General features: G+C 49.8%; 1 protein-coding gene and 1 long non-coding RNA gene across 3 annotated transcripts; one reads left to right on the top strand and one right to left on the bottom strand.

Moving 5' to 3' along the window:
- Positions 1-1,487: 1,487 nt before the first annotated feature.
- Positions 1,488-24,983, bottom strand: CCM2L (CCM2 like scaffold protein). Of its 2 annotated transcripts, XM_031004829.3 has the most exons (10): positions 24,910-24,983; positions 20,316-20,483; positions 17,504-17,587; positions 17,225-17,408; positions 16,003-16,466; positions 12,602-12,737; positions 9,503-9,566; positions 6,301-6,430; positions 5,587-5,725; positions 1,488-4,432 (listed from the first exon to the last, which is right to left on the bottom strand). In XM_031004829.3, the coding sequence occupies exons 1-10, from the start codon at positions 24,937-24,939 to the stop codon at positions 4,107-4,109; spliced, it is 1,725 nt and encodes a 574-aa protein (XP_030860689.3). In that variant the 5' UTR covers positions 24,940-24,983; the 3' UTR covers positions 1,488-4,106. The 2 variants fall into 2 exon arrangements, with proteins under 2 accessions (XP_030860689.3, XP_030860690.2); XM_031004830.3 differs by lacking the exons at positions 1,488-4,432; positions 9,503-9,566 and having other exon boundaries at positions 5,623-5,725.
- On the top strand, positions 4,366-8,015 carry LOC109024383 (uncharacterized). The gene is made up of 2 exons (XR_002003887.3): positions 4,366-4,451; positions 6,254-8,015. It is a non-coding gene; the product is annotated as an uncharacterized lncRNA (long non-coding RNA).
- Positions 24,984-25,815: the final 832 nt, after the last annotated feature.

Genomic DNA, 25,815 nt, shown 5'->3' with positions numbered 1-25,815 from the left:
CACCCGCCAAAAACCTTGTCCTTTAAGCTCTCGCTCATGGGTCACCTCCCCTGTGAAACCTTTTCCGGCTTCCCCAGAAAGAGCTGGTGTCTCACTCTTTGACTTTACAATTGAGAACTTTGTGCTGTGATTATCTGGGAACTGTCTTCCCCATCAGTGTGCCCCTCAGTGGGCAGACTGTGCTGTATCTCCCTCTAGTGTCTTGTGCAATGCCTGGCACAGAGCAAGTGCCCTCTAAATGCTTGGCGGCTGAATGACAGTGGCCCCAGGACTCCTTCTCCTGAGCACATAGTTGGGAAGGACTGCTGGGAGCTGCCAGTGGAAGTGGGGAGTGGGTAGGAAGTTTCAGGGCCCCACCTTGGGAGAGGCGTCCATCTACGGCAGCTGGAGACAATTTTACCACTCAGGTTTGGGCCAAGACCATCCCCAGGGGATCCAGCTGGTGGGGAAGTTCCATACTTGCACTACCCCTAGAAGTCCTTGGGAACCAGCTATCCCACCCCTAGGGGGGTTTCCCCTCTTGTGATGTCAGGAACTGAACCAACAAGGGAAGCAATTCCTGGCAGGGTCTCTGGATGCTACAGGAGGAAGTGTGGCCAGAGTCTCCAGGCTCAGTGCCTGGGTTGCCCCAGCCAGTGTCCTTTGGACCCCAGGAACTAAGGGGTTACATGGCTTTGGTAAGAAGGTAGTTCCGGAGTGGGTGGGGACTTCCTTGGGGTGTGAGGGAAATTACCCCATCCCCGGAGCTGTGGGGTAAGAACTGTCTGTCCCAGTGCCTCTCAGCAGCCCTGTCACTGTGCTGTGGCTAGGACTTTGGGCAGTTTTTGAGCTTTTCTTGGAAAGCCCCAAGGCCTTTAAGAGGGACTCCTATATCTTTGGCCCCTGTCCCTACCCAACCAACTGTTCCCTCTCTGGCTACCTTGCTCAGGAACTTACTAAGGCTCCCTGTAGCCTCAGGTCTGAATGCCTCAGGCTACGGCCACTACATCCCAACGTCTCAGAGACAGGACAGTAGAGAGGCTAGGGACATGGGCTCTGGGTTAGCCAGACATGAGTCCAAAGCCCAGCTCACTGTGTGACCTTGGGGTATTCACTTCACCTCTTGAACTCCAGTTCCTTCATCCAGAAAATGAAAATAAATAAAATCGACAACCTCAAAATTAAGGAATTTGCTCAATAGAACAAGTTTGCCCAATGGAAGCCATCACAAATCAGTTGTTCTCAGAGCGGTCCCTGGACCATCAGCATCACCTGGGTACTTGTTAGAAATGCAAATTATTGGCCAGGCACGATGGCTCATGCCTGTAATCCCAGCACTTTGGATGGCCGAGGAGGGCAGATACCTGAGGTCAGGAGTTTGAGACCAGCCTGGCCAACATGGTGAAACCCAATCTCTACTAAAAATACAAAAATTAGACAGGCATGGTGGCGCATGCCTGTAATCCCAGCTACTCAGGAGGCTGAGGCACAGAGGTTGCAGTGAGCTGAGATTGCGTCACTGCACACCAGCCTGGGTGACAGAGCAAGACTCTGTCCCCCCAAAGAAGAAAAAGCAAATTTTCAGGCCCTTCCCCTTCTCTTATGGAGAATCTCTAGGAGTGGGGCTCAGACATCTGTGTTTTAGCAAGCCTTCCAGGAGATTCTGATGCCTGCTGAAGTTTGAGTACTGTCACAGATAAACTTGACAGAAGGCAAATATATTAGGTGAATATACCTGGAACATCAACATCCAAAAGGGATTAATATCTAAAATGTATAAACTACTCTTGCAAATCAATGAGAAAAAGACAGGAAGCCCAGTAGGAAATGAACAAAAGATATGAACAAGGAAGTCACAGAAAGGAAAGCTCAAATGGCTGACAAGTATAGAAGGAAGTTATAAATTTCAGGATTAACAGAGAAATGCAAATTAAAACAACTTGCCACCTTACACCCACACCGAATGCAAAGTTACAAAATCAGATGATGAAAAATCTGATGAAGATGTCGGGAAACAGCATCCTTCACTCACCATTGGTGAAAGCCATTCTGGAAGAAGTTAATGAAATTTAAAACCTGCCCTGTGATCTAGTAATTCCACTCTTGGATTTAGAGCCCAAAGAAATGCTCACATAGGCCCATAAGTTTCATGTACAAAAATGTTCATCACAGTGTTGTTTGTGGTAAGAGGGAGTTGGAAGCAGCCTGGGTGTTCATCTCTGGGGAGATGGATAAAGAAAACAGTGGATGCTCAACTCGAAATATTTTGCAGCAGTTGGATGCAACAGTGAGATTTTTCAACAGCTACATAGGTAGGTATTTAAAACATTATAGGGTGGCTGGGCTTGGTGGTTCATGCCTTTAATCCCAGCACTTTGGGAGGGCGAGGCAGGAGGATCACTTAAGCCCAGGAGTTCTTGCAGTGAGCTGTCACTGCACCATTGCCGTCCAGCCTGGGTGACAGAGCAAAAACCTGTCTCTAAAAATTTTCTTAATTTTTTTTTTAAATTAGAAAAACATTACAGAGTAAGGGAAGGAATAGAGTGAAATTCTTATATAAAATCATCTATACAAACACACACACAAAGCACTGTGTAGTTTAGGTCCAGGGACATATATCAGCACATAGGGTTAGGTGCTCATAGTAAAGAGGGAAAAGGAGTGTGGGGAACATGTGGATCGGGAGAGGGTAAAATAAAACATCAGAAGGGCCCTACATGGACCAGTGATGATGGGATGATCATTTACCACAAACCAAGTATGAATTATGGAACTCTTTGGACCTGGAGTCCTAATAACATTTTTTTGAAAATTGCTAACAGTGCCTATTTTATGGTGTGTACAATGTGTCTGGCCATGGAAGCCTTTGCAAGGTTTTACAAACACATTTTGGCTCTCCTATGTGAGTCTCTGGCCTCCTCTCAGGCCTCATCCCTTTTAGCTTTCCAGCCTTTACTCAGGCTGTGCTGAATGCTGTCCTTATCCTGACTTCTCTACCTCTCCAACCTTTCCTTCCCATTTCTTTGACTACCCCAGACTCCCAGATAGCTGCCTGTGGAGTCTTGGCTATTTCTTGTTTGTGACTTGAGCACAGAGCTAGGCTGTAACAAGGCTGCAAGGGAACAAGTACTGTTTCTTCTTCCCAAACAGTGAGCTCCCCTGAGGATCTTCTGAATAGCTCACCACCACTTCAGTTGGGGTAGGATGCACCCAGGCATCTTTTGCTTATTACCAGGCAAGAAAGGTAAACTGAGTCATAAAATGTTTGATGTGGAAAGGAACAACATTTATGGAGCTCTTTTCAGGTGCTAGACCCAGTTCTAAGGTCTTAACCCTCAGTAATCCCTGTGGCCACCCAGTTAGGTGGATGGGGGCTGAGCTCACTGGACAGATGGGGTAACGGGAGGCACACAGAGGTTACGACACTAACCAGATAGAGGCTCCAGATCCTGGAGCTGAAAAAACCCGTTTGGGGTCTTAAGGCCAGAATGGGACCCAGATCATCCCTGAGTCAACCCTGGGTGGAGGAAACCGTCTACTCCACACTGACTGTACAAGTCAGGCATCAGGGGACGGGAGACCCTGACATTTAGAGCCTTGAAAAAGACCTTCTACACTATTTAGTATGGTCAGTTTGAGGTCATATAAGGAGAATCAGGAAATTCCCTCAAGCCCCTTCCCCTCTTCTTGAACCATAGTTTCTCAATCTGTAAAATAGGACCGAGTTCTGGAAATTCTTTTCTCAGTCGGCCAGCAGGTGGAGCCCACTCTTCATGCCTTCCTCAGCCTCCAGAAAGCTGCGGCGTCCCGGGGAGGAGGGTGTGTTCTGGGGCTGATCCCTCTGGGCTTCTGGGACAAAGCAGGATCGCTGCCCAGCCCCAGCCCGGCAGAGCGGCCCGGGAGCCCCGGGTGACTGCCCCGGACTTTAGGGCCCGGCTTCGCTTTCCCCCTGCAGGACACTCTCGGTACTGCATGGCCCCGGGCCCCAAGGGCAGGGAGCGAGACCCTGGAGTGAACACCCTCGGGCCCCGCCAGGTGTGATGGGGGGGCCCTGGGGATAGGGTCCCCGAAGCAAAACTGAGACTCAGAGGTGGGCTGCGGCGCCACGCCGTCCGCAGGGGCGGTGGCTACAGGTAGTTGTCTTCTGCGGCGTCGCTCCCGCCCCTGGAGCCCCGGGGCTCATCCTCGTCGTCGTCGTCGTCGTCGTCGTCGTCATCGGGGGCCAGCGCCTCGATGTCGTGCGTGATGTCAGCCAGCAGCCGGTGGAAGGCCTGTGCCTCGGGCCGCTGCGCCGCGCCATCGTAGCTGCGCACTGCGGAGGCCGACGTGGAGCTCATGCTGCGCTTGATGCGGCCGAAGCTGTCAGTGAGGATGCCGCCCTCGCGGATGCCCACGCCCTCCAGGAAGCCCTCGAAGTAGCCGATGTCCTGGTCCGGGATGAAAGGCCGCATCCCTGCGAGCCGAGGGGCGTGGTGAGTCCCCAGGACACGTTCCCTTTCCCTCCCACAGGGGAAGCGTCCTCTCTGCAGATCTGGGTGCAAATCCCTGCTGTCACTCACTGGCTGTGTGGCCTTGCCCAAGGTCCTTAACTCTCTGAGCCAGCGAATAACGACACAGCGCTCAGCACACAGTGAATGCTCACTACATACTAGATTACTGTACTTTTATTATTATTATTATAGCCTCCGCCTCCCGGGTTCAAGAGATTCTCATGCCTCAGCCTCCCAAGTAGCTGGGATTACAGGCGCACACCACCACGCCCTGCTAATTTTTGTATTTTTAGTAGAGACAGGGTTTCATGTTGGCCAGGCTGGTCTTGAACTCCTGACCTCAGGTGATCCGCCAGCTTCAGCCTCCCAAAGTGCTGGGATTACAGGTGTGAGCCACCTCACCAGGCCTATTTTTGTTATTATTAGTACCATCATTATATTCCCATTGATTAATTATGTTGAACCTCATTTTCCTCACCTGTAAAACAGATAATTGCACCTGTTCTCTGGGTAGGGATGTGAGGATTAAATAACAAGGTACTCAGCACATACTGAGCACTCCGTAAACAGTTTATTTCCATTCCTACTTACTAGCTATGTGACCTCAGTCCTTTACTTTGTAACTCTGAGTCTCAGTTTCCTCACCCACAAAATGGGGACCAATAATAGTATCTACTTCTCAGAACTGGGGGCATTTAATGAGATGATGCTTGGCACAGGGTAACTGCCAAGCACATGTCAGCTTATTCGTATTATTCCTCCTGTTATTAGCCCTCCTTACTAGCTGTGTGACCTTGGACATGTTCCTTAGCCTTTCTGAGCCTCAGCTTCCGCGTGGGGTAAGATGGGAAGAATCAGTCCCTCTCGCAGCTTTGCTGTGAGGATGAAATGGCCACACCACTGCTTAGTTCTTCTTATCAACAGTGTCTCCCAGCTCTGACAAGTCCTTTCCCTACTCTGCACTTTGGGCTCCTCATCTGCCCTGTGAATCTCATGATCTGGGTTTCATCAGAGGCTGAAAGATAAGGAGAAAACATTTGCAGCCTGGTGCCTGACTGGGATGGTATGGACCAAGCAGGGGCCCTAGCTGACCTCTGGGGGTACAGCGGGGGCTCACCAAGGAGGAGGAACTTGCGCCGGTCTCCGTAGAGCTTCAGCAGGCCTGTGCAATAGTCCTGGATGGGCAGCCCCAGCCGGTACTCCCGCAGCAGCATCGCAAACTGCTGGATCTCGAGGGGCCCCAGCTTACTCCGCAACTATGTGGGGGACACCATTCGAGATCAATCCCAGGAAGCAGCGCCACCCAACCCCTGCCTGAAAGGCCCAGAGCCTTCCCTAAGGGCATGTTAGGCCCAGCCCTCCTCTGAAAACCTTCTCATGGGCTACTCAGAGGACATCTAGATCCCTTAGGCTGCATTTAAGAATAGGGTGTGGACTCAAGCTGCCTGAGTGCAAATCTTGACCCCTTCACTGGATCAGCTCTGTGATCTTGGGTAGGTGACAACCTCCATGATGCTTGCTTTTCTCATCTGCAAAGTGAGGATAATGATGGCATTTTCTTCTTGGGGTTGTTGAAAAGATTAAAAGAAATAATGCATGAAAGGTGCTTAGAATGGCACCTGGTATACAGCAGGCACTCAGTTAATGCCAGCTGACATTAGTTAAGGCCTTGCACAAGCTGGCCTCAGTTTACTCTCCTAACCTCATCTCCTGCTCTGACCTCTGATGTCTTCTGCTTAGGTTATGTCCAGGGCAATGTGCCATTCCCAAAATGTTTACTCCAGCCTCCAGGCTTTCGCTTGTGCCATTCCCACCACCGGCCCCAGCTCACCGTGACCATGTAATCCTGTAACTGCTCCAAGCCCAGACCGCTGTGGTCGCTGCCGCTGCAGTGGGAGCCATGGAAAGAAGGTGTGGACGTGCCGCTGTAACATGCTTCAAAGGTGTCCTGGGAGCCATTGCTGCAGGCACGGGAAGAAGGGCCTTCACTCGCCTCCCTCCAGCTCCTGGCCCTCAGGCAGGCTGAAGGTAGGAGGCCTCATCCTAGACTGCATGCTGGCCTCCAAGGCCTCGCACACCCTGGCCCCTGGCACCTCTCAAGTCTCATCTCTCACTGTGCTTGCCTTTGCCTTTGCTCTTTGGGCTTCGCGCCCCGCGCCCCCCTTCTCCTTCTTCCTCTACTATCTCCTCACCTCTGGGTGTTTGCACCTGCTGGTCCCTCTGCCTGGATTGCCTCCTTTCCCCTCCCTTTTGCACAGCTAACTCTTACTCATCCTGTGATCTTAAATGTCATCTCCTCAGGAGAGTGTTCCCTAATTCCCCTAGGTTGGGTTAGAACCTCTGTCGAATATGCTCCCTCAGTCCATGGCCTACCTGTGACATGCATGGCCTTTCCAGGTACCCCCAAGCATCCTCTCTGACCACTCTCTCCCTCACACCATTTGCCACAGCCACAGTGGCCACCTGATGCCCCTCAAACCCACTAAGCTCTATCCTGTTCAGAATTTTTTTTTTTTTTGAGACAGATTCTTGCTCTGTCACTGAGGCTGGAGTGCAGTGGTGCGATCTTGGCTCACTGCAGCCTCCGCCTCCCGGGTTCAAGCAATTTTCATGCCTCAGCCTCCTGAGTAGCTGGGACTACAAGCATGTGCCACCCAGCCAATTTTTGTATTTTTAGTAGAGACAGGGTTTCACCATGTTGTCCAGGCTGCTCTCAAATGCCTCAGCTCAAGCAATCTGCCCACCTCAGCCTCCCAAAATGCTGGGATTACAGGCGTGAGCCACCACGCCTGGTTAGTTCAGGATTCTTACATTTGCTGTTCCCTCTACCTGGAACACTCTTCCCCCTTTCATCCTCCAGGCCTCAGTTCATGTGCCATCACCTCTGAGAGGCCCTCCTGACTCTCCAGCTGAGTTGCGGTCCCCCTCTGCCTCTCTTATACCACCCTGAGCCTCCCTTTAGTACTTATTACCATTAATGATTGTTACTGTTAAATTGTGATTTCATTGCCTCCTATGCTAGATTGTAAACTTGACAAGAGCAGGGACTTTGGTTTTCTTCATTTGTTGAACACCTACTATGTGCCAGGCCCAGGTTTTGCCCTCTGTCTTGTGTCCATCTGTATCCCCAGCACACAGCAGAGTGCCTGGCACATAGGAGGTACTTAAGAAATATTGCTTAATAAAAACTCAACCTTGGGCTCCTGCCTCTTTGTCTCTAAATTGTTCCAGAACCATCCTCCATTATTACCTACAAAGAAGCCATGTAGCTTTGTGGTTAAAGGACTGGATTCTGGAGCCAGCCTTCTTCTGTTCAAATCCCATACTTATAACTTACTAGGTGCTTGACCTTGGGAAAGTAAATTTAATTTCTCTATTTCTCAATTTTTCCATCTGTATAATGGGATAATAATAATTAGTGTCATCATGAGAATTACAGGAGTTAATATTTGTAGAACACTTAGAATTATGGACTATAAGCAATAAACAGTAGCTGCTGTAATGTTACTATGTTGATGAAAAAATAAAGTGCTTTATAGAACAGCACTTAGTACATAGCAAGTTCAATGTTCAAACGCTATTATCACTATTTTATCTCTTCAGTAGATATCTGGTTGTTTAAAGACTAGCCTAAGGGCATACAGTATGAGGAAGGCAAATCTATTGCCACTAAAAAGGAAAAAAACAGTAAGACATATATCACTGGCAGAGACTGCTACATGCCAAACTGAAGCCCTCAGTAATATAACTAGGTGATCAACCAGTAACCCAGGACTTTCTTGGTTTTAGCACTGAAAATCCCATATCCGGGGGAACCCCTCATTTCTGAGCAAACTGGGACGGCTGGTCACCCTAAACAGAACCCTGGGTAATGTTCCCAACTGAATTGTTTAAAATTTTATGTATTTATTTATTTGTTTATTTATTTATTTAAATAGAGACAGGGTCTCCCTATGTTGCCTAGACTGGTCTCAAACTTGTGGGCTCAAGTGATCCTCCTGCGTTGCCCTCCCAAAGTGTTGGGATTACAGATGTGAGCCACCATGACTGGCCTGAATTTTTTTTTTTTTTTTTTTGAGATAGAGTCTCGCTCTGTCGCCCAGGCTGGAGTGCAGTGGTGCAATCTCAGCTCACTGTAAGCTCTGCCTCCTGGGTTCACACCATTCTCCTGCCTTAGCCTCCCAAGTAGCTGGGACCACAGGTGTGCGCCACCATACCTGGCTAATTTTTGTATTTTTGGTGGAGATGGGGTTTTGCCATGTTGCCCAGGATGGTTTGGAACTCCCAGGCTCAAGCAATCCACCTGCCTCAGCCTCCCAAACTGTTGGGATTACAGGTGCGAGCCACTGCATCTAGCCTGAAATATATTTTTTTAATACTAAATTTTCCAGCTTTGCTTGCAGCTAGTGATGGCTATGTGACCAAGTTCTGGCCTATGAGATATAAGCAGAAGTCATCAGGTGGGAATCTGGCAAAACTCTTTAAAGAGGCCCCTTAGCATGCTACTGTGATGGCTGGAGCTACAACCACCATCTCGGTCCATGAGGTGACCTTGAGGATGGCTGCAAGTCCTGAAGAGGGTAGGGAAGGAAAAGAGAAGCCTGAGCTCCTAACAACCATGAAATGTTGAATTGCTGCTCTATTTTATGTCAAATATAAGAAAAAAAAAGTTCTATCTTGCTTAAGATACTCTTTTTGGGGATTTTCTATTACATGGAACCAAAATTAAGCCAAAATAATTTTTTTGGCATGTAGCTATGATTTTGATTTCTGCAGGCCACTGTGCCTGGATGACTGGGAGAGAACCACAGGACTGTGTGGACCCACATCTGAGTTCTGGTGTCTCCTGGGTCTCTCAAGGGTCTGGATCCTGTGAGTTTGCAGAGTCAGGGAGCTCAGTTTACCTCCCCCTCTTAGTGCCCAGTGTCTCAGCACACAGCAAGGTTGGGTTACCTTCTCCTATCCTCTCTAGTCACCCTGTTTGTGCAGGGGTAGGGGAGCAGGGTGGAGTCCCTGACAGGGGCTGTACTCACAAGGAGCTGCAGCAGCTGAAGTCGGCGTCATAGGCATACGTCCCATCTGTGTGGCAGCTCTCACCTGGGACCAGCAGACAGAGGGACTGTCAGAGGCAGCAAAGCAGGGATCAGCATCCCCTGCTCCCTGAGGCCCCACCCTCAGTCTCAGCCTGAAGTCTAGTCCTGCCCCTGACACCAACACACAACAGACCCTGGGGAACTCCCCTCCCCTCTCCTGATCCTCAACTTCCCCGACGTGGGGAGAATACCACCCCCCACCTACCTCATGGGGGGCCTTGGGAACAGCAGATGAGGAAACATGTGAGGGAATATTTTGTAAACTGTGTGTTTCAGTCAAGACAAAAAAAAAGAAAAAAAAATTTGTGGCTCACGCCTGTAATCCCAGCACTTTGGGAGGCCAAGGCAGGAGGACTGCTTGAGCCCAGGCTTCAAGACCAGCCTGGACAACATAGAGCGACCTTATTTCTACAATAACAAAAAAATTAGCTGGGTGCGGTGGTGCATGCCTGTGGTCCCGGCTACTTGAGAGGCTGACATAGGAGGACTGCTTGGGCCTGGGAGGTCGAGGCTGCAGAGAGCCGTGATTGTACCACTACAGTCCAGGCTGGGTGACAGAGCCAGACCCTGAAAAAAAATAAATAAATAAAAGAAAAGTAAAAGAAAAGAAAAGAAAAAGAAAGAAAGAAAGAGGAAAGGAAAGGAAAGGAAAAAAGAAAGAGAAAAGAGGAAAGGAAAGGAAAAAAGAAAGGAAAGAAAGAGAAAGGGGAAGGGGAAGGAAAAGAAAAGAAAAGAAAGAAAGAAAGAGAAAGAAAGAAAAAGAAAGAAAGAAGAAGAAAGAAGGGAAGAAATTTGTGAAGGGGAAGGATCTGAAAACCTTCAGAGCAAAGAAACACCAAGTACGGAGAGCTTGCGCTCTTCCTAGTCTGTTGTCTCATTTAGCTGGTTATTAGCCCTACCATTTCTGATCTCTGATCAGTGTTGCTTCCTTACCCTCCAGGTGGGGCCAGTTCCTCATCATACATTCCCCCAGCACAGTCTGTGGTTATTTATTTATTTATTTTGAGGCAGAGTTTCGCTCTTGTCGCCCAGGCTGGAGTGCAGTGGTGCGATCTCTGCTCAATACAACCTCCACCTCCCAGGTTCAAGTGATTCTCCTGCCTCAGCCTCCCGAGTAGTTGGGATTACAGGTGCCTGCTACCATGCCCAGCTAATTTTTGTATTTTTAGTAGAGATGGGTTTTCACCATGTTGGCCAGGCTAGTCTCGAACTCCTGACCTCAGGTGATCCACCTGCCTTGGCCTCCCAAAGTGCTGGGATTACAGGTGTGAGCCACTGTGCCCAACCTGTGGTTATGTATTTATTTGTGTACTTATTTAATCACTGTCAGCCTGCCTCCACTAAGTAAACTTCATGAAGACAGGCCACCTCTGGTTTTGCTCACCAGAATAACCTACTCATTAGCACTGGATCTGACCTACTAGGTGCTCAATAAATATTTGCTAAATGAATGAATTTGTTGAAATATTTGTTGAATTATCTCATTTATTTGCCTATCATCCTTGTGAGAGTTGAACTAACCCAGCCTCCCAACAAGCACAGCTCCCACAGATGCGAGGGTCTTCGGAAGAAAAGAACGAGCACTCTGCTGCTGGTACCACGCTGCGGGAGACAATGGCTGGGGAATTCACCCACTGGCCTGAAGGCAGCATGGGGAATAAGGTTGTTGCTGATAGAAGCTTCAGAATCAGACAGACCTGGATTTGAATCCTGACTCTGCCACTTACCAGCTGTGTGACCTTGAGTAATTTATTGACTAATCTGAGCCTTAATGTCCTCATCTGTAAAACTGGAATCCTGGCCGGGCGCAGTGGCTCACACCTGTAATCCCAGCACTCTGGGAGGCTGAGGCAGGCAGATCACGAGGTCAAGAGATCAAGACCACACTGGCCAACTAACATGGTGAAACCCCGTCTCTACTAAAAATACAAAAATTAGCTGGGCGTAGTGGCGCACGCCTGTAGTCCCAGCTACTCAGGAGGCTGAAGCAGGAGAATCACTTGAACCGGGAGGCAGAGGTTGCAGTGAGCCGAGATCGTGCCACTGCACTCCAGCTCAGGTGACAGAGTGAGACTCCGTCTCAAACAAACAAACAACAACAAAAAAAAAAACCAACCAAACAAAAAAATGGGAATCCTAAGGCCTCAGAGAGTTCTTTCATCCATTCAGAAAAATACTTCATGAGTATCTGATGTACCCAGTCTCGTGCTAGGCACAGGGGATACAGTGACAAAGAGGACAGGCAAGGTTGCTATAAGGACATGACACATTGGTATGGTGCTTGGCACACAACTGGTGCTCAACAAATGTCTCTATTAGTCTCATTCTCCTTCTAGTCCTTGTGTGCATCCAAGGACCCATCTGGAAATCTTGGTTTTGTGTTAGGGTCCTAGTGGGACCAATGGCTCAGTAAGCAGACAATACATGTGCTTAGGTTGCTGCAATATAGGGACACAAAAACAAAAGGGAGAGAGAAGAGTTCAGCTTTAGGGGGCTTGTTCTGAATTTGACAATCCAAACATCTTTGAAGAAGCTAAGTTTGAGATCATCATGAAAACTGATGGCTGGGTGCAGTGGCTCACGCCTGTAATCCCGGCACTTTGGGAGGCTGAAGCGGGTGGATCATGAGGTCAGGAGTTCAAGACCAGCCTGGTCAAGATGGTGAAACCCCGTCTCTAATAAAAATACAAAAAAAAAAAATTAGCTGGGCGTGGTGGCACATGCCTGTAATCCCAGCTACTTGGGAGACTGAGGCAGAGAATTGCTTGAACCCAGGAGGTGGAGGTTGCAGTGAGCCGAGATGGCGTCACTGTACTCCAGCCTGGGCAACAGAGGGAGACTCTGTCTCAAAAAAGAAAAAAAGAAAAGAAAAAGAAAAAGAAAATTGACATTTCACCTACAATTGTGGGGTACACTGTAATTATGGCAGAGATCAGGAACCCTAAATACCTTCATCAGCCCAAGTCCTGGGACATCTTCCCTCCCCTGGCCTTTTTGGGATGTTTCACAGGAGGGGAGGCCAGGAGTTCTGGTACTCACTGCGGCTGCAGAGCCATGGCCGTTCAGGTGTGGATGTGTAGTGGTAGCCAGCCCGGTCCACACACTCAATACTCTGGTCCCCGTAGATGATCTGGAAGACCTGACAGATGAGTGCGCAGGACTCCTCTGCAGCATCCTGGCCCAGGGAGGAGGAGAGAGAGCTCAGGTCCTCACCAATGACCAAGATGTTACCCTGCTTCCTAAAACACTGTGTGAAGATGCGCACAAAGATACACACCTATAGAGCCCTTTAAATTGGCTTTCAAGAATTTTTCCATCAAAATTCGATGGCTACTCTCTGGATCTTAGAACCCCTTTATAGAATTCAGTGACAACTCTAACTCTTGTGCCATGAAAAATGTACCCCAGATTTGTGGAGGATTCATCAGCCTTCCTGATGCCCTTCTAAGATAAGTCCTAATTTAGTTTAAAGTACAGATATGGAAACTGAGGCCCAGTGAGGGGAAGTGATTAGTCAGGATTAGAATCCAGTTCTCCTAATACCTAGTAGGAGAAGGGATGATTAAATGTATCAAAATTTTAGGCTCAATATAGTTACTAATACTGGAAGCCATATTTAGACATGAGCTTCCTAGCATTCAGTGTGAGAATGGAAACAGGATAAATAAAATTCAGTCTCTGATAGAAGGAAGGAGTTTAAGTTCTTGGGTAAAACTTTTTTGAGACTACAAATGTGAATAGGTATTTAGGTCTTGAATTTACCTCTTTATGCCTTAAGCAAGACACATAGAAAACCAGTAATTGATGAAGACACTGTCTTCATGAACCTTTTCTCTATGTTGTGTCTGTAAAAAGGCCCAAGACAATGGATGGTTGGATACAAAAAATAAAAATAAAAAAGCCCAAAGAATAAATTAAAACGTAACCCAGGATAGGCATTTTGGGATAGTAGGTGTGTCCTAATAATTAAACCAGGTGATCCTTACCATAAACCTACAAAATGGACAGACAAAGATGCTGAGACTTAGAGTGGTTAAGTGCCTTGCCTAGGCTCACACAGCAGGTTCATGGCATTAGTACCAGCACCCAAGTTGTTTTTTACTCTAACTCCTATATCCTTCTTAGGACCAGGATGACTCAGATAAGAAGCCAGATGCTCAGACAACCCTGGAAAGCAACTTTTTTTTTTGAGATAGAGTCACACTCCGGTCGCCCAGTGGCACAATCATGGCTCACTGCACCCTCAACCTCTTGAGCTCAGGTGGTCCTCCCACCTCAGCCTCCTGAGTAGCTGCATGACAGGCACACACCGCCACGCCCAGATAATTTTTTGTATTTTTAGTAGAGACGGTGTTTTGCCATGTTGCCCAGGCTGGTCTGGAACTCCTGGGCTCTAGTGATCTGCCTGCCTCAGCCTCCCAAAGTGTTGGGATTACACTTATTTACTCACTCCACAAATTCCAACTTAGTCCTATTATGTGGCCGACACTGGGCCAGGTTCAGTACCGCAAAGCCCTCACAGTCCAGTGGGATGACTGTTGGCTTTGTCTGGAATCCTATTTCCAGGCACAGAGGAAGTGGGCATGGTGGCTGGAGTACAAATGGCCTTGTAAGCAATTGTAAGGATGTTAGCTTTTACTTGGAGTGAAATGGGAAGCCACTGGAAGATGTGTAGTGACATGATGTGGCTTTCATGTTAACGGGACCACTCTGACTGTGTGGGGAAAGAGACTGTCAGCAAGGGCTGAACCAGTCAGAGGGTGACCACATGATTCAGGTGAGAGAAAATGGGGCATGGACCTGGGTGGGTACAGGGGGAGGGTGGGGAGAAATAAATGGATTTTGATGTTTTTTTGTTTTGTTTTGAGACGGAGTCTTGCTCTATTGCTCAGGCTGGAGTGCAGTGGCGCAGTCTTGGCTCACTGCAACCTCTACCTCCTGGGTTCAAGTGATTCTCGTGCTTCAGCCTCCCAAGTAGCTGAGATTACAGGCACCCGCCGCTATGCCTGGCTAATTTTCGTATTTTTCGTAGAGATGGGTTTCACCATGTTGGCCAGGCTGGTCTTAACTCCTCAACTCAGGTGATCCACCCGCCTCGGCCTCCCAAAGTGCTGGGATTACAGGCTTGGTTATGTTTTAAAAATAAGAGCCAACAGGATTTATTGACAGAGTGGATATGGGGTGTGTGTGAGAAAGACAGAGAGCGCGAGAGCCAGCCAAGGCCCACAGCAAGGTTTTGGCCTGACCAATGTAAGGACACAGCTGCTATTAATTGTGACAGGGAAACCAAGGGAGTGGCGGGTTTGGGGGAGGAGGTTGGAGCTCAGTTTTGGATGTGTTGGGTTTGAAACAGTCGTTAGATCTTCAGATGCAGATCACCTAGAAATGGGTAGATGAAGGATAGATGGAGGAGAGAAGAAGATCAAGGACAAAGTCTGGGGCACTCCAACTTCTGGAGAAGAGGAGGAACCAGCTTGGTAGGAGAAAAGCCTGGAAAAGGTGGAGAGCTGGAAGCCAAGTGAGGAAGTGTTTCAAGGGGAGAGAGACAGCTGTGGTGTCTGAGTTTACTGGTTATTATCTGCCTCACCATCTAGACAGGAACTATGTCTGTTTCGTTCACCACTGTTTTTATACAGAGGGATCTGGTGGTCCAAGATCAGAGGAAAAGCTTAGAATGCTCAGAACTTGAAGGTGTCTGCTCTCCTGTGAGCTCCCTAAGGGTGGACACCAGATGTCTTTTTCACGTCTGTATCCATAGCACCTAGCCCATTGCCTAGCCCAGAGCTGGCACTCAAGAAACATGGTCGGATGAATAAAAGCAAGGGTGAATGAAGAGGATGGGGGAGGCAGAGGGGAAGACGGAGGGGGAAGGAAGAATGGCAGGAAGGCTTCTGCCTTGGGTGGCCATCTTAGTTACCAAGAATACTGGCTCTGAACTTCCTGGATTTGAATCTTAAAACCACCACGTGCTTCCTGTGTGACCTTGCCTATGTTACTTCACCTATGGATCTCGGTTTCCTTTTCTATAGAATGGGAATACAGTAGTTGTAATATTTGCCTCCAGAGGTTGCTGTGAGAATTAAATGAGTTGATGCAGCCCTCTGTCTGGCATGAGCTGGCCCTCGATTCACGCTGGTGATTAGTGTCCTCGTGAATGTTACTGTGGTGGGGCCAACACTGACAACGTTGGAGAAGGAACGGGCTGGAGGTTAGATCTAGTTTGTTTTGGCCATTTTGAGAGTTCATCCCATTGAGGGAGTCAAGGGGAGATGCCCTGGAGGTGTCCAGGTCCGGAGTTTAGGAGCCATTAGGTGGGGCAGGTGCAGGGAGAAGGCAGGGGCAGATCCTAGGAACCTGGTGGGTGGGGCGGGGGCAAGGTGGGGGCGGGGAAGCAGCGTTCCCGAAGCCGGGCATTGGCAGCAGGCTGCCCTCGGGCTCACCCTGTTGGCTACAGCCAGGATGACCAGGTTGCAGTAGGCGTCGGGGCTGGGGTCCTGCGGGTCGAGCGGGTTGGGGCCGGGGTGGCGCCGCTCCCAGCTGCCGCCGCCGCCGCTGCCCGCCTGCCTCCGCTCCCAGCTACCGCCCGGCTTCCCCGCGCCGCCGCCGCCGCCGCCTCCGTGCCGCCGCTCCCAGCTGCCGCTGAACGTCTGCCGTCGCTCCCAGCTGCCCGACGCCCGCGCCCCGGCGCGCTGGCGCTCCAGGCTGCCGCCGCCGCCTCCCCCGGCCCGGGCCTCCGCGGCGCCCCCACCCCACCCCATCCGCCAGTCCAGGCTGCAGATGGTGTGGCGCCGCTCCGCGGTGCCCACCCTCCGCTTCTCGGGCGCCGCGCCTGGCGGGCCGGGGTCGCGTCCTGCGCCGCCTGGGCTGGCGTCCACGCCGGCCGGCACCGGGTCCACACCCAGACCTAGGAGAGTCCGGGGGACCGTCAGCCGCGGGGATCGGGACTCAGAGACCCCCCCCCGAGGCCGGCTGGCCACCTAACCTCGCGGCTCTGGGGTTCCACCGCCGCCTCGCCCCCGGCTTTAAAGTAGCGCGGCGGTTCCCCGCCCACTCCGCTTCCACACTTTCGGGCTCGCCCCCGGCCTCAGTCTCCACCCCTGGCCTCTCGGTGGTGTGGCCCGGTGGCTTCCACGCTCCCCACGACGCCTGCGCCCCTGGCCTCAGACCTGCCCTCTGAACAGAGGGTGGTGGTCAGGCTGTCCCCTCCCGAGGGAGCCTTAACTGGGGACTCAGTCCCGGGTTTCAGGGACCGCCCCCTTGGATTCTGACTTCCCGCCTCTCCTCAGCCCCGCCCCTGGAATCAGGCCCCGCCCCCAGCCCAAGGGTCCACTCTAGCCTCAGAGCCGGGTGGTAACTGCGGATCCAGCCCTGGCCTAGGTCTTGGGCTTCTCCACCCTCTTAGTGCTCCACCACCTGGCCTCAGTGTAGTGGCTCAGGCCACCCACCTTCGTCCTCAACCTCAGGCCCTGTCTGCTTTCCCAGAGCCTCTTCGGCCTGCCCCTAGTCTCAGGGTAGTATGGTCAGACCTTTTCCATCTCCTCTGCCCCCGCCGCAGGTCCCTCTCCTTCTCCATCCGCACACCTCCGGGCCCTGCCCCTGCCCCTGCCCCGCCCCCTGCCCCGCCCCCTTCCCCGCCCTCTCCCCCTCCCCCTCCCGCCGCACCGGTCTTGAGCACTAGCAGGTGCAGCGCGTCGTCCTGCAGGTAGGAGGCGGCGGCGATCTCGTGCGTAGGGATTCGCAGAATGAGCTCTTCATTGTCGCGCCAGGTGAGCAGCAGGCAGCGGGCAGACAGGCTCAGGATGCTGTCCTGCTCCGCCGTGGTCTTCAGCGGCAGCTCCTTCAGCTGCTGCAGGGAGGAGCAGATCTCGAGTTCCCGAGGTCCGCAGGTAGAAGAGGGAGAAGGGAGCGAGATCCTGCCCTCCTCCCTCCCCAGAGTCTCACCCTGGCGGTGTCTAGCAGCTGCAGGAGCTCGTCCCGACTGGAGGGGTTCAGTGAGGAAGTCACCCAGGTAAGGTGGCCCAGGAACTGGATGGAAATCGGGGTGAGAGAAGGACACAGAGATGTCACCCTGAAACCTTGAAGAACCCTGGCTTTCTCATTGATGCAGTGCGGATAGATTGAGATAGAAATACATGAATTAATATACCTGATAATAACTTTTACTGAGCCCTTAATAGAAGCTAGGCACAGTTCTGAGCGCTCTCTATATATTCACTCATTCACCCTTGCTTTAAGGATGAGAAAAACCAAGGCAGGGTGTGGCTAACTAAAGAACTTGCCCAGGATTAGATAGCTAGAGAGGATCAAACTGGGATCCACATGCCAGAGCCGACACTCTCAACTGCTGGCTTATATTGCCTTAACACATAGTCATCTAGCTATAAGATTCCATAGGGAAGCAAAAGTTATTATAATAGCTTGAAAGAACTGACCACCTGTAAATTTCCTCTGGCCTGAGTGGCTCTCTCTACCCCAAGCATCGTCAAAGGAATTGCAAATCACTTGCCTTCCTTATGGTCTTGTTGCAGAAGTCAAATGGAAAGGGAAGAATGTTGGATCAAATTAGTATACAATTTTGTCAGGAAAAATGATGCACTAAATCAACAAATTTTTCCTTTACTCTTGTATCCTAATGTTAGCACTTAAATGTTATTCAATATAATAGTTAACTTTTTTTTGAGATAGAGTCTCAGTGTCACTCAGGCTGGGGTTCAATGGCAAGATATCAGCTCACTGCAAGCTCTGCCTCCCGGGTTCAAGCGATTCTCCTGCCTCAGCCTCCTGAGTAGCTGGGATTACAGGCGCGTGCGACAATGTCCAGCTAATTTTTGTATTTTTGGTAGAGATGGGTTTTCACCATGTTGGCCAGGCTGCCCTCAAACTCCTGACCTCAAGTAATCAGCCTGCCTCAGCCTCCCAAAGTGCTGGGATCACAGGCGTGAGCCACCATGCCTGGCCAACTTTTAAAAAAATTTTTTTAGTTGTATTCCTCTAGGTGAATCCACCAATCAAACCTTTTCTCTTCTTTCTATTCTTTATCAGATTTCAGCCCTCAATTTTTAAGCAGATTTATTTGTTAGCTTTTCCCTCCATACAGGGTTGCCAGATAAAATATAGGATGCCAGTTAAATTTGAACTTGAAAACAACAATTTTTTGGGGGCGTGGGGGGGCTGGAGTCTCGCACTGTCGCCTGGGCTGGAGTGCAGCAGTGTGAGCTCGGCTCACCGCAGCCTCCGCCTCCCAGGTTCAAGCAATTGTCCTGCCTCAGCCTCCCGAGTAGCTGGGATTACAGGCGCCCACCATCACACCCAGCTAATTTTTTGTATTTTTAGTAGAGACGGGTTTCACCATCTCTACTAAAAGATGGCCAGGCTGGTCTTGAACTCCTGACCTCGTGATTCACCGGCCTCAGCCTCCTAAAGTGCTGGGATTACAGGTGTGAACCACCGTGCCTGGCCGTTGATCAACAATAATTTTTAAGTTGTTTAGTATTTTTAGTCCCTTGCAATATTTGGGACATAATTATGCTAAGAAAGTATTCATTGCTTATCTGAAATTCAGATTTTACTAGGTGGCTTGTTGTTTGCCAGTTCGGACAACCCTACCCCCATATCAATCTTTTTAGGCTAAATGAAGACCCATCATTGCCTCTTCATGGTGTTCATGCCAGGTGTGGTGGCTCACACCTGTAATCCCAGCACTTTGGGAGGCCAAGGTGGGCGGATCATCTGAGGTCAGGGGTTTGAGACCAGCCTGACCAACACAGTGAAACCCCAGCTCCATTAAAAATACAAAAAAATTAGCTGCGTGTGGTGGTGCATGCCGGTAGTCCCAGCTATTAAGGAGGCTGAGGCAGGAGAATTGTTTGAGCCCGGGAGGCGGAGGTTACAGTGAGCCAAGATGTGCCACTGCACTCCAGCCTGGGAGACAGAATAAGACTCTGTCTCAAAAAAAAAAAAAAAAAGAAGTACAGCTCCTAAGTGGTGGAAGTCCTTTGTGCTTTGCTGTTAATCTGGACACTGTCTGAGTAACAGCAAGGTCACTGCAGTAAAATCTCGTGGGAAATGTCAAAGTTGTCAATCAGAATGGAGTCACTTGTGTTAAAAGCCCTGACAAATAGGAGGGAGGATTTTCGTGCATGAATGCCTGATAACAAGAACTATCAAAAAGACTGTAAAAACTACAACTTTGCACAAAGGCTATCACAACCTTACACACACACACATATTCCTGCAAGGACAGCAACTGCTCATCCAACTTGGAAATGGTGCCATCCTTGTTATTGATCCTTGCAGCCAGGGATAATTATCTCAAAACAATTATGTAATCCTCCTCACTTTTCCTTTAAAAACCTTTGCCTTCCTTTACCTCCTGAATACACAGTTTACTATGGCACGCATATTCCCATTGCAATGCCTATTCCTGAGTAAACATCATTTTCTTTTAGGGAGTCTCCCTTTCTGTTATGTCAGTTGACAAAAGATAGGACTTTTCCACGCGCAGAACACTCTCCCATCCACTCTGCACTGGGGGTAGGTTTTGAGACTCATGTTGAGATGGGAACACTGAGGAGGCTCAGCAGATGGAGGTCACTTGCTGAAGGTGGGGGCAAGGCTGACATGAACCCAGGCCTCTTTCCAATGAGCCACAACTTCCCCTGTGTGAGATACGGCTGATCAGAACTTGGTGTCAAGGAGAAGTGAAGGTCTCCTCACCCCAAGGTTTTCCCACCCCTTCTCATCCTGCACGCACCTTGACCTCTTTCTCCAGGTAGTCACACAGCAGAATCTGGGGGTCGATGAGGTAGTCGGGGGGATAAAGGGGCATCGAGTGCAGGGGCCGGCGGCTCACGCTGCTCCTACAGGCTGCCCGGCGCCCAGCCTTGGGGAACACCAGCCTTCGGATGGGGGATACAAAGCCCTGGGGAGGAGAGGAGGAATGAGAGTGATAACAGTGGCTGCTTTTATTGAGCTCTTACTATGCTCACTTTTACTTACATTACCTAATTTAATTCTCACCAAAACTCTGCAGAAGGGATACCTCTGTAAGTCCCATTTTACAGATGGAGAAACTAAACCCTAGAGAGGAACTAACTGATAAAGTCACCAGCTAGTAGTGGTGGAACCAATAGTTCACCTTGGGCATTCCGGATCCAACGACCTTCTTTCTAAACACCCAGGTGACAGTGTAGCTCCTGCCAAACAGGTTTGAGGAATGAGTCTAGGCTGGGGCAAATACAGAAAAATGTTAGGATTCAAGGCCAGGCGTGGTGGCTCACACCTGTAATCCCAGCACTTTGGGAGGCCAAGGCGGGTGGATCACTTGAGGTCAGGAGTTGGAGACTAGCCTGGCCAACATGGTGAAACCCTGACTCTACTAAAAATACAAAAATTTGTCAGGCGTTGTGCCAGGAGCCTATAATCCCAGCTACTCGGGAGGCTGAGGCAGGAGAATCACTTGAACGCAGGAGGCAGAGGCAGAGGTTGCAGTGAGCCAAGATGGAGCCACTGCACTCCAGCCTGGGCAACAGAACAAGACTCTGTCTCAAAAAAAAAATATATATATATATATATATGTACACACATATATATAAATCGTATACATAAATTAATATAGATTAGGATTCAATGTGGTGGAGTGGTGGTGGGTGCATAGCTATTTTTTAGGCTATTCTCTGTGCTTTCCTAAAAGTTATAAATTATTAATAAGTACATTTAAGTAGAATCCAGAGGCACCTGCATAAAAATGGCCTGGATCAAGGTTAAAGGTGCAAATTCTGGGGCTCAGCCCAGACCAGCCATCTGAATCTCAAAAGAAAGTTTGAGTTCCATCTAGAACAGCATTTCTCAACATGAGATTCCTGGACCAGCAGCACCACCTAGGAATTGAGAGAAATGCAGATTATCAGGCCCCATCCGAGACCCACTAAATTAGAAACTCTGGGAGTAGGGCCCAGCAATTAGGGCTTAACAAGCCCACCAGGTGCTTCTGATACATGCTCAAGTGTGAGACTGCATTTAGAGCCGTCGCTCCCAGCCCTGGCCATCCTTTAGTACTACCTGGGGAAGGCCAGGCACGGTAGCTTACGCCTGTAATCCTAGCACTTTGGGAGGCTGAGGCGGGAGGAGAGCTGGAGCCCAGGAGTTTGAGACCAGCCTTGACAACATGGTGAAACTGTCTCTACAAAAAATACGCCGAAAAAAAAAAATTAGCCGGGTGTGGTGGTATGCACCTGTAATCCCAGCTACTTGGGAGGCCAAGGTGGGAGGATCACCTGAGCCTGGGAGGTCGAGGCTGCTGTGAGCTGCGATTGCAACACCGTACTCCAGCCTAGGTGACAGAGTAAGACCTTGTCGAAGAAACAAAACAAACAACCCCCCCTCAACACTCCACACACACACACACGAACTACGGGGGGAGCTTCTAAAACTTCAGATGTTCAGGTTACACTCCCAACCAACTGAATAAGAAATTCTGGGACTGAGACCCAGGCATAAAATTTTTTATTTTTTAATTTTTTTGAGATAGGATGTTGTTCTGTTGCCCAGGTTGGAGTGCAGTGGCACAATCATAGCTCACTGCAGCCTTGATCTCTTAGGTTCAAGCGATCCCTCTGCCTCAGCCTTCCAAGTAATTGGGACTACAGGTGTGTGCTACCATGCCCTGCTAATTTTTTAAATTTTTAGTAGAGATGAGGTCTCACTGTGTTGCCTAGGCTGGCTTGAACTCCTGAGCTCAAATGATTCTCCTGCCTTGGCCTCCCAAAGTGCTGGGATTACAGGTGTGAGCCATTGGGGTTAATGAGCTCGGTCCATTAAGATTTTTTTAAGCCTTCTTAGGTAATTTCAAAAGGCAGCTCAGCTGAAAACCACTGAGTGAATGTGTGGTGTGATTACTTAACTGTGTAACAAGGCAAATGTGAGTAAGACAACCTCCCTGCCTGCAAGGAGCTCACGTTCTTTCCAGGTAAACAGAACACAAGTCCACAAATACATCTGTTCGTTTACTCATTCATTCAGTAAACATTTACACCTGTATGGCTGGACTCTGCTGGGTGCTGAGGATTCAGTGGAGACCTGGATCCTATCCTTGCCTCCATGGCTTGTGATAAATGACCTAGACTAGTGAGTTTCCAACTTTATCTGCCCTGGAGTTTTGATTCAGTATGGTTGGGTTGGAGCCTGAGACTCCACATTTCTACCAAGCTCCCATCTGGTGCTGATACTACTGGTCTGTGCACCACGCTTTGAGTAGCCAGGATCTAATCCGGTGGTTCTCAAAGTGTGGCCCCACAGCCATCAGCATAACCTGTGGGTTATTAGAATTGCAAATTCTTTCTGACTCAGCGATCCTCCCACCTCTGCCTCACAGTAGCTGGGACCACAGGCATGCACCACCACCACACCTAGCTAATATATATTTTTTAAAGAGATGGGGTCTTACTATGTTGCCCAGTCTAGTCTTGAACTCCTAGGCTCATGCAATCCTCCTGCCTCAGCCTCCCAAAGCGTTGCGATTACAGGCGTGAGTCACTGTGCCTGGCCAGAAATGCAATTTCTTGAACCCCATCCCAGGCCTATTGGCCCAGAAACTGGGGGTAAGACCCAGTGATCTGTGTTTTAATGAGCCCTCAGGTGATTCTTATGGGTACTCAGCTTATGTTAGAACCAATATCATGGAGCCAGGATGGGGTATGTAGCAACTTTAAGGGATGAGAAGAAACTATCTGGGAGAAAGCATGCCAAGCAGAGGGCACAGCATGTGCAAAATTCTGGATGCCTCAAAGGCTGGATGAGGGTGAGCCTGGAGAAGCTGTGTGCAGTCAGTCTGCCATGGCTAGATTATGAGACGAACATATCTTGAATGCTAGCTATGGAGCTGGGACTTTGTCTTGCGTATGTGTGTGTATTAGGGGTAGGGAGGGGTAAGTATTTTTGTTGGTGGCCCTGAATGGCTCAGCTCTGCCCACCTGTCCAGCCCCATCTGCCTCACTCTTGTCCCCTGGGCCCCCACTACACAGTCCTCCTTCAGTCCCTCTGGCTTGCTATGTTACTTCCCACTGTGGTGCTTTTGCACATGCTGTTCCTCTGCCTCAAACATTCTTCCCTACCCACTTTCCTTCCACCCGTCAGCTCTCGACTCAAACTGATCGGTTTCCTCCAGCACTGAGTATGGGGCCTCCTATGATTTTTAAAAAATTTTTATTTATTTATTTATTTATTTTAGACAGAGTCTTACTCTGTCACCCAGGCTGGAGTGCAGTGGCGTGATCTCGGCTCACTGCAACCTCTGCCTCCTAGGTTCAAGCTTCAGCCTCCTTAGTAGCTGGGATTACAGGCATGTGCCACCATGCCCAGTTAATTTTTGTATTTTTAGTAGAGACAGGGTTTCGCCATGTTGGCCTGGCTGGTCTTGAACCCCTGACCTCAGGTGATCCACCTGCTTTGGCCTCCCAAAGTGCTAGAATTACAGGTGTGAGCCACCGCACCCGGCCCTTCTATGCAATTTTACATTAACTTATTTATTGCTTTAAAAAAAGAAATACCTGGTGCATAATAGGCACTCAATAAATGTCAATTAAAAGAACAAACTAAGAGAAAACATGCACTTATGTCTTGGCTCCCTTCTGAGCCCTCTGTGATTCATGTGGGCACCTTTTAGAACAGCCCGGACATATGTTTCTGGTGGGGGTGGGGTAGAGGGGAGGGTGGAAATGGGGGTAAGATGGAAGTTAAAATCAGAGCGGCTCCCTGAACTCCAAAGACAACCAGGTGAGACACCCAGAGAAGCATACTAGAAAACTTCAGAGTCAGAAGGGGTGAGGATCTGGGGGTGGGGGGAATGGCTTCTGGCTGACGCCTTACATACGCCCTTGTAGAAAGGTGGGAGGGGCAGGGGGCAGGTGGGAGACTCAAGCCTGTGTAGGCAACCTCCTATCGGAATTGCCCTGGCTGAGTCCTTCTGTTTGGGGCAGTGACGAGCAAGAGAATGGATCTGCTGGGTGTCTGTCTGTCCGTCTGTCTGAGAGGCTGCAGGAGGGAGCTGCGGGGAACACCAGGGAAGCAGGTGTGGAGAATCTCCCAAACTGAGTCCGTCTGGCCAGGTTTCCTGAGAAGGTCCCTGTCTGTCCATGTTAGGGATGCCAGAGGCCACTGAGAGCAGAGAAACAGGGAGTTTAGAGCCTGAATGTCTGGCTGCCCAAGGGTAGGAAGGAAGTTACTTCCAAATGAGAAGAAAGGCTCCACTTATGCTCCTCGCTACCGACCCCCCACCCCGCCCCAGTTTGCCCCCTTCCCCGGCTTTGGGGACATTCCTCTCCCTGCGTCCCTCCCAACCTCCCACCTACCTTCTTCCCTTTCTTGACTTCATATTCCATGGTGAAATGTCCCCTACTCCTGCCACCCTCCTGGCCATCCCTTCCACCCCCCCACCCAGTTCCTTTGTTCTTTTTCCTGCCTGGTCGGAAACTCCACCAGCCCTGGAGTTCCTGCCCCTCCCATCTGATGGGGAGGGCAGGGGGTGTGGAGGACACAGCCTTGGGACCCTGCAGCTGAAGGGTGGAAGCCCAGGCAGAGCTGACCTGAGGAGGGAGGCTCAAGGCCTCTAGCCAGAAGGCAGGTTATTGGGGGAGCTTGGGAATTGGCCAAGGCTGGGAAAGGGCCCCCCACATTTGAAGTCCTGGTTTGGAAAATTCCAAGTTACAGCCCTACTTCTGCCACTGACCTTGTTGTGTGACCTTGGCAAGGCAAGTCAGTTCCCCCTTTCACAGCCTGTTTCCCCCTCCTCTCTATAAGTTGGGAGTCAACACGGCCTCCCTCCCTAGGCTGCTATGGTGAGAAATGAAAAGGTGGGTGGAAAGTGCCTTATAGAGAGTATTGTAGCCAAGCAAGTTATGATTTTAAAAAATTAATCATTACTATTAAGGGAGGCAGTATGCGTGGGCTTTGAAGATAGGCTGCTTGAATTTGAATCCTGGCTTTGGCACTTATTAGGGTTATGACCTTTGGGAAGTCCCTTAACCACCAGTGCCTCAGTTTTCCCCTCTTTAAAATGAGCATAATACTAGTTTAACCTCACAGTGACCTTGCGGGGATTAAATGCACGTAGAAGAACTTCTGGCACATATTAAGTATTCAGTAAGGCTGGGCATGGTGGCTCACACCTGTAATCCCAGCACTTTGAGAGGCTGAGGCAGGCGGATCACCTGAGGTGAGGAGTTCGAGACCAGCCTCGCCAACATGGTGAAACCTTG

The sequence above is a fragment of the Gorilla gorilla genome, chromosome 21 (assembly GCF_029281585.2).
Source record: "Gorilla gorilla gorilla isolate KB3781 chromosome 21, NHGRI_mGorGor1-v2.1_pri, whole genome shotgun sequence".
Lineage (NCBI taxonomy): Eukaryota > Metazoa > Chordata > Mammalia > Primates > Hominidae > Gorilla > Gorilla gorilla.
The sequence above is the reverse complement of the archived record's forward strand: the minus strand, read 5'-3'. Positions and strand labels throughout refer to the sequence as shown.

Coding starts and splice junctions, on each gene's coding strand:
- CCM2L (XM_031004829.3), bottom strand. CDS start 24,939: ATGGAATATGAAGTCAAGAAAGGGAAGAAG. Junction 17,588..20,315: donor ACCTGGAGAAAGAGGTCAAG/GTGCGTGCAGGA, acceptor ATTTCCATCCAG/TTCCTGGGCCACCTTACCTG. Junction 5,726..6,300: donor TACAGGATTACATGGTCACG/GTGAGCTGGGGC, acceptor TCCCCCACATAG/TTGCGGAGTAAGCTGGGGCC.